Source organism: Aptenodytes forsteri, unplaced genomic scaffold (assembly GCF_000699145.1).
Source record: "Aptenodytes forsteri isolate BGI_AS27 unplaced genomic scaffold, ASM69914v1 Scaffold142, whole genome shotgun sequence".
NCBI classification, from domain to species: Eukaryota; Metazoa; Chordata; class Aves; order Sphenisciformes; family Spheniscidae; genus Aptenodytes; species Aptenodytes forsteri.
In genome coordinates, this window is record NW_008794598.1 from 4,075,042 (window position 1) to 4,082,164 (window position 7,123).

General features: G+C 65.5%; 2 protein-coding genes across 2 annotated transcripts in view; one reads left to right on the forward strand and one right to left on the reverse strand.

Annotated features, from left to right (window-relative positions):
- Window positions 1-2,571, forward strand: part of LOC103893706 (proline-rich protein 2-like) — a 16,407-nt gene extending 13,836 nt beyond the window's left edge. Inside the window, exons 8-12 of the mRNA XM_019470325.1 lie at window positions 112-243; window positions 532-648; window positions 807-1,046; window positions 1,388-1,546; window positions 2,389-2,571. Coding sequence (XP_019325870.1) covers window positions 112-243; window positions 532-648; window positions 807-1,046; window positions 1,388-1,546; window positions 2,389-2,571 — 831 coding nt within the window. The remainder of the gene's footprint in view (window positions 1-111; window positions 244-531; window positions 649-806; window positions 1,047-1,387; window positions 1,547-2,388) is intronic.
- A 1,212-nt stretch (window positions 2,572-3,783) lies between these two features.
- PRICKLE4 (prickle planar cell polarity protein 4) overlaps window positions 3,784-7,123 on the reverse strand; it is a 6,411-nt gene continuing 3,071 nt past the window's right edge. Inside the window, exons 2-8 of the mRNA XM_009272931.1 lie at window positions 6,352-6,504; window positions 6,036-6,143; window positions 5,818-5,955; window positions 5,514-5,714; window positions 5,070-5,256; window positions 4,576-4,893; window positions 3,784-4,277 (exon numbers count right to left, since the gene is read on the reverse strand). Coding sequence (XP_009271206.1) covers window positions 3,784-4,277; window positions 4,576-4,893; window positions 5,070-5,256; window positions 5,514-5,714; window positions 5,818-5,955; window positions 6,036-6,143; window positions 6,352-6,504 — 1,599 coding nt within the window. The remainder of the gene's footprint in view (window positions 4,278-4,575; window positions 4,894-5,069; window positions 5,257-5,513; window positions 5,715-5,817; window positions 5,956-6,035; window positions 6,144-6,351; window positions 6,505-7,123) is intronic.

Below are 7,123 nucleotides of genomic sequence, written 5' to 3' on the forward strand. Positions count from 1 at the left end.
TGGTTTTTTCCCCCCCCCCCCTCCATCCCAGCACCCAGCAGTGACACGAGTTTGCACGGTCTGAGCCCCGCGTGGTGCCGCCGTGCCCCTAACCAGCGTGGTTTCCCCCAGGGTCCGCCGGCGGTGAGCGGGAAGGTCCCAGAGTCCCCCAGACGGGCTGGCGCCCCTCAGAAGAGCCCAGCCGCTGATCCCCAGGCCCCAACAGAGGCTGCGGAGCCGGAGCAGGCAGCAGGAGCGACACCGGTAGGAGAGCACCCCTCTCCTGGGGGCAGGCAGGGATGCTCGCACCCCTGGAGGTGCCCGGCTCGGGGGTCTCTTCGGCTGGTGTAACGTCTTCCTTCTCTCTCTCATCCAGCCCTTTCGCTCTTCGCCTCGCTGTCTCTTTGCCAGGCACGGACATTTTCCTGACTCTTCTCTGGGGCTGCAAAGCCCCGTGGTTTCCTTTGGGTTTTAGCACCCCGTCCGCCCCGTCCCCCAGCTCTTCTCACCAGGCCAGATGTGTCCCGGCCTCATGCCATTGCATGTCCCCAGGTCGAGCCGGGAGCCAGGCAGGAACCTGCGGGCAGCCACGGCCAGGGCCCCTCTGCTTCGGAAACGGAGCCAGCGCCGCCGGAGGAGAGCTCTGCCGAGACAGGGGAGCACCTTGAGGTATGAGCTAATGCGTGTCCTCTTCCCACCTAAAAGCAGCGCCCACGGGGAGGTGGGAGTTTGCAGTCCCCTTTGCAAACCTCTTTTTTCCCCTTGCCTGGGCGGCGTTGCCAGCCCTCGCCGTGGGCTCTGCAGTGCATCTGTAATGCTTTGCACAGGTAGAGCCGTGCAGCCAAAGTGTCCCTAAGGCTGGCGCAGGTGGTGGGTCACATCCCCACAGTCCGACAGCCCCTCCGGAGCCTGCCGAGAGGGTCCACGCGGCGGCTGGCTCCGCTGGAGAGGTGGGTGCTGAGCTCTGCCCGCGTTCCCGGGGACGGCAGCGTCTGCCGAGCGGAGCTGGAGAAGCCGAGCCAGTGGCCCCCAGCCGAGGCGCGCAGGGGTCTGGGACCGGCCATGGGGTGGGGGGGCTCGCCCAAGGACCCTGATGCCAGGTGACGTGAATTTGGCATTTCTCATTTCTGGGGACGTGAATTTGGCATTTCTGGGGACACTGGGGAGAAACCCCTCCTGGGTGCTGGTGGTTGCAGGGCGAGAAGGGCTCTGCAGGGGCACATACGCTGTTGGGGGGTTTGTAGACCAGCTGCCCATGATGGGGCGGGTGTCGGCACGTGGTGGGCAGCTCCATGGCATGTCCACCCCCCAGGGGAGAGCCCACCAAGGCCGCTGCTGCGGGCAGGGGTGTGCTAGCAGTGCTGGCTCCTCTGCGGCTGCTGCCTTTCTGCCACTTTCTCTCTCACAGCTTCTCGGTGGCCTTCAGCCATCCGAAAACTCGCAGGTCCCGCCAGGAGCTACCGCGAAGCCCGACGCACAGCCCAGCCAGGCCGGCTCTGACGTCTGCGCAGCACCAGCGATCTCACCGGGGACCCGGCATCCTCCTGGGTCTGGTGAGACGGAGCCGGTACGGGGTTGGGGTGCCTCCACTCCCCCGCGCTCACCCCGAGGCGTCCCCGGGTCCCCATGGGGGGCAGGTGCCCTGGGCTCGGGGATACTGCCATAGCCCAGGAGCAGCGGAGTGGGATCCCTCTGGCTTCCCCATTTGCAGGATTACGGGCTGGGGTTAAAGCGCTGCTTTGTCTGGAGGCAGAGCCCGTGTCAGCCCCGGTGCCGGCTGCGCCAGAGATGCTGATAAACGTGAGACAGCTGGGAGAAAGGCCAAAAAAATAACTAGAGGCTTGAGAGCGTGCTGGAGCGTGAACAACCTTGGGACTCGAGCTTTAACGAAGCAAACGAGAGCATTGCAGAGTGGCTTAATTACTGCCTAATGGGAAGAGAAATCTGCTAGCGGGGCTCGCAGCGGTGATGCTGCCAGGGCTGGGGGTAGGGGGGGCAAGGGGCAGCTCCCACACCCGACGGAAGGGTGGCAAACAAGCACCCTGGGGAGCCAAGGTCCCAGCAGGTCCTCCCCACAGGGTGACCAGTTCCTGGCTGGCAGTTGGTGCCAGCAGCCCCAGTTTGGCCCCAGCCTTGCCCGGTCTCTCTCCCGTTCGAAGCATCTGACCCTTCCTCACCTTTTCCACCGCCCAGGCTGCGGGCGGCCGGTGCCAGCTCTGCACCGTGCTCTCCTGGTGCTGGTGGTTGCAGGGGAAGGTGCTTGTGGGCGAGAAGGGCTCTGCAGGGGCACATACGCTGTTGGGGGGTTTGTGGACCAGCCCTGGGGGAAAAAATATTCCTGGAGGGCTGCACACTGCTGGTGGGGAGGTTTTGGGGTGCCGCATGCTGACCCGTGCCGCTCCCCTGCAGTCGTACCAGCAGTTCAGCCTGACCATTGCGGTGGTGGCCACGATGCTGCTGCAGAAGGAGCCCTCCATGGAGGCGGCGCTGGGGCTGGCACTGAGGGCCAACCTCCGCCAGGGCCGGATCCATCACCTCCAGGAGCTGGAGGACTTCATCAACAGCTACGACTCGGCCACCCTCAGCCGCTGAGGGGGGGCCAGGGTGAGCAGCCGGACACCCCCCCTTGCCAACCCGGGTTGGGGGGGATGATGGGGGACCGTGTCGGTGCATCAGGGTGCTGGTGCTGAGCCCTCAGGTCAAGGTGGTACGGACGTGTTGGCGCGGTCCCACCCTCCCTTGGAGATGGAGGGAGGGGGTGTGTGCTTAGTTTTATCCCTGCCCAGACCTGTATGTGCAGCAAAAGGGGGAGCTGGTTTTACTGGAGGGTGGTGGGAGGGATGAGCGGCTGCGGGGAACTCCCCTCCGCCCCGGCTCCTCGCTCCGTTCCTGGTTCACGGGGATGTGCCCCGAAACCCCGGGGATTGTTCTTGGTTTTAAATCTAAAAATAAACGAGCCGCGATCTTTGCAGCCCCTGCTCTGCCATCGCTCTGGTCTCACTCTCCTGGGGCCGGCATGCACAGGGAGGGGTCCCACTGTGGACCCTCATCCTGGACCCACTACGGGGGACCCCCAGCTACAGCGGAGGGCAGCGGCTGTCCCCAGGGATCACACCCCTCCGGTGGCATGGTCAACACCGCAGTGACCCTGGGGTGGGGAGGAACAGGGCAGATGTGTTGGCTCTCCTGCGTTCAGGTCTCAGCTGAGCTTTATTGGAGCATCGTCTGCGGCAGCAGCAGAGCTGCCCCCCGGTCCCCTCCCATCCCCTCCCCGTGGCGGCAGGAGACAGAGTGCCACCAGGGATGGAGAGCAGCTGGCAGTGGTGCTCATCCTTCGAAGAGGTGTCCAAGGGAAGGATCCGACCCTGGCGGCCAGCACCCCTCCTGTCCCCATCGGTCCCCAGCAGCAGCCCCACAGCGGGGTGATGCAGGCAGCTGCCCTTGTCTTAAGCACCCGGCCACCCTCCCCTGTGCGCGGCTGCTCTCCGGGGCTGCCGCCTTGTCGGAGATGGGAGCCCTGGTGCGGGCTGCCGGCTCTCTGCTCCCTACCTGCTTTACCTGTTCCTAATTGCGGGAGAGGCCGGCAGGAATTGCAGGCTGTGCTTTGCCAGCAGCTGCCGGGGGGAAGGATCCCAGCAGCTTCTCCCCACCAGCCTTGGGCTGCGTCCAAAACGCACTTGGAACGCGTTGAGACTGTGGCAGGGGCTGGCAGGACAGCAGTGCCGGTCGAGGTCCCCCCCTGTCCCCGCTGCTAGGACACGCTGCAGTGCTGGTGCCGGTCGAGGTCCCCCCCCGTCCCCGCTGCTAGGACACGCTGCAGTGCTTGCTGCTGCCCCGTGGCTTCGCCGTCCTGCTCCCGGCCCTCCCCAGGGGCTCCCTGCCCAGGGAGCTCATCCCAGGCTTGGGGATGGGCTTCCCGAAGAAGAAACCCTCTTCCTCCGAGTCCGAGTCTGAAGATGAAGAGCAGGTGGGACACCAGGAGTCATCCTCCTCCGTGATGTCCTGTAGGTCGATGTCCTCCGGCCGTGGGCTGTATCGGGCAGGGGACATGCCCGCTCGGAAATGTGGGTTTCCATGGCCTGTGGGTGTTCGTGGGTCAGGGCCCCCCAAAACTGGATGGTTGGGGGCTCCAGGCCCATTTGGACCCTCTGTGCTGGGCTGGGGGCCGGAGGGGTGTCCGGCCGGTGGTCCCAGCATCCCTGCGTTCCCAGCATCCCTGCGCCACTCCTTAGCGGCTGCTCCGCGGTCCTCCAGGCTCCTGAACGCTGGATGCATGGAGGCCTGATCCAGAAACGCCTCTGGAAGAAGGAAAGCAAGGATGGGTGAGGAAGGGGAAGGCCGAGCCTGCCCTGCTACAGCCCCTCGTGCAGGGGAGGCTGCCCCGGGATGCAACGCAGGGTTGTACCAACCAAACCCCAGCTGCCAGCGCTCACCCTCCTGTGGGAGCTGGGCTGGGGGCTCGTCGCTGCTGCTCCAGCCCTGGGTTGGGCTGTACCCATGCAACGTACCCCATAAAGTACCCAGGGGCTGAGCAGAGCCTGGTTTTACTCCCACTCCCCTCCCGCCATGTAGCAAGCGGAGCAGTAGGATCCCTACCAGCCCCTTCCACCCGCTGCCTGCAGCCCCCGGCCGCCGAGGTGCTGCCTGTCCCCGGCACGGTCCTGCTGGCGGGGCCGGCTCGGGAGAGGGGCGTCGAGTCGGGGGACGGGGCTGAGGCGATAGCTGAGTCGGAGGAGTCGGAGGCGGTGGAGGATGCATCCTGTCCCAGGCTACAGGTCTCGGAGCAGAAGAGCCGGCCGCGGCGGGAGGTGAGGGGCTGCCCATGCAGCGGCTTTCGGCAGAGGCTGCAGCAGAAGCAGGCGGCTCGGGCATGCCAGTGCAGCCCTTGGTGGGTGGCCTCCTCGCTGTCGACACCTGAGGGGCAACCGCGGGTGAGGGGGAGGCTCTTCCCATCGCCGTGTGCCAAAACCCATCCTCCGCACTGAGCCACGGGGCTCTGGCTCCGCAGCCCTTCCAGCCCACATCCCGCCTGCCCGGGCAGGGAAGCCCCGCTGCACCCTGCCCCGGAGAGGGAGGGACAGGGGCCGTACCGATGGGGTCCCCGCAGGCCTGGCACGGCTCGGCGAAGAGGCTCTCGAAGCAGCCGCGGCAGCAGGGCCGGCCGCTCTTCATCACGTAGCGCTGCCCGCGCAGGGGCACGTCGCACTCCAGGCAGCAGAAGTGCTCCAGGTGCCAGCGCCGGCCCTCCGCTTCGATGCACTCCTCCATGAAGATCAGCTGGAGGGGGGGAAACAACCCATCCTCTAAGCACCCAGCTAGAAAACCCGTAGCCCGGAGGATGCTTTGCTGTGCCGAGGAGAGAGGAGAAGCCCCCGTGCCTTGGCACGGGCATGGGGCTCTCTGTAAGGCTCAGGAAGGAACCTTTCCTCCTGCCCATCAGCGGCTCTTGCTGCATTTGCAGCCCCCAGCCAAGCACAGGAGCTTTTAACAACAGCAAAAGGGAGGTAAAAGCCTCTCCCCTGCCCGGCACCCACCTGGTCGCAGGAGGCACAGCGGGGTCGGAAGAGCTCGGCGTGGTGCCGGCCGCAGTAGATCCTCCCGTCCTGCTGGAAGTAGATGAGGTCCACCAGGGGCTGGTGGCAGAAGTGGCAGGAGAAGCAGGATGGGTGCCAGAACTGGTCCCCCAGCCGGGATGCCGAAATCCCCGGGTCCCCTTTGTTCAGCTTCCTGCCGCACTGCAAGGCAGAGGGACGCGGGGTTTGGGATCAGGCTGGCTTTTGGGGACAGGTTCCCACTGGGGAATGGGTGCTGCCCGGTTCTGGGCGGGGGATGCCTCACCTTCTTGCAGGGACAGCCATGGCAGGGACCCGGCACGGGACATGCCAGCCCCTGCCCCAGGGCCTCCCGTCTCCGTCGGGCGCTGAACGCCTGTAGCTGCCTCCTCTCCTCCTCTGCGAGGTCGGGGCAGTACCGCTCCTGCATGGGGAGGCGGAGGTGAGAGGATGCACGGTGGGTGAAGCCCAGGGTGGGCAGCACCCAGCAAATACATGTCTTACATCGCAGTCCTGAGGAGGCAGCTGCTGCAGGAGGGCTCTGGCGCGGAGCCGGATCCTGTCGGCGGGAGAAGCAGGCTGCGGCGAGCGGGTGCCGAAGCACACCGGGACCTTGGGATGTCGCATGGGAGAGAGAAACACAAGCAGATTTTAAAATCTGCTTGGGGAATTAAGCTGCCTTGCTTCAGGTTGCTAAAATGTGTGTTTCATCTCGGGGCTGGGGGTGCTGGGCTGCGGGTACCACCCGTGGATGGCACCTGCAGGGCTGAGGGAGAGCGGGGAGCAGAGGGAGCCCCGCCAGACCCGGGGTGCTGCCCACCTCAGAGGGAGCGGGGTCCACAGGGGGCTCCAGGTACTCTTCCAGGGCACAGCCGGAGTCACTGTCGGATGAGGCCGGCGGGAGGCCGGTGGCAGTGCTGCAGGGGGGAGGCTCGTCTCGCTGGGGCCATGCGGGGCTCGGCAGGGACATGAGCTGGGGAGAGAGCATCAGAGCTGGTGAGACTCTCGGCGAGGCGGGGAGCAGGGGTCCATCCCCAGGACACGTATCATCCCACCTGCCTAGCGCCGACCTGTCTCCACGTGGCGGCAGGACGAGCAGCCCCTTGTCCCGGGGAGGGACCTCGGGGCAGGTCCAGCCGGGATGATGCTCAATGCCACCACGACCTTGAGATCCTCGGCTGAACGCCTGTAGAAGTCCAAGGGCTTTTAGAGGCTGCTCCTTTCTCTGCAGGGGTTATAAGCAAACCCACACCGAGGACATGGGTGCTCGGCAGGGCAGGGGCTTCGTCTGCCAAGCAGGAGGAGCTGAAGGGATGGTGATGGGGTGAAACCGGGCAGGGAAGACCCTGGGTGTCCATGCTCAAGCTGGAACAGGTTTTGGGAAACGGCACCGGCCATTCGCTCACCCACAGCGGGAGATTTTCCCCGGCTGCCGCCAGCCCTTTGCTGGCACGGCTAATCCCTGGTCTAGTGGCCTGTCCCTGAGCAGGGCAGTGGGAGGAGACTGAGGTCTAGTCCAATTCAGTGGAAAATAATTTATTCCCCTCAGGCTGCTATTGTTCTGCCCTGAGCGGCTGGGGCTTTCCGGGGCG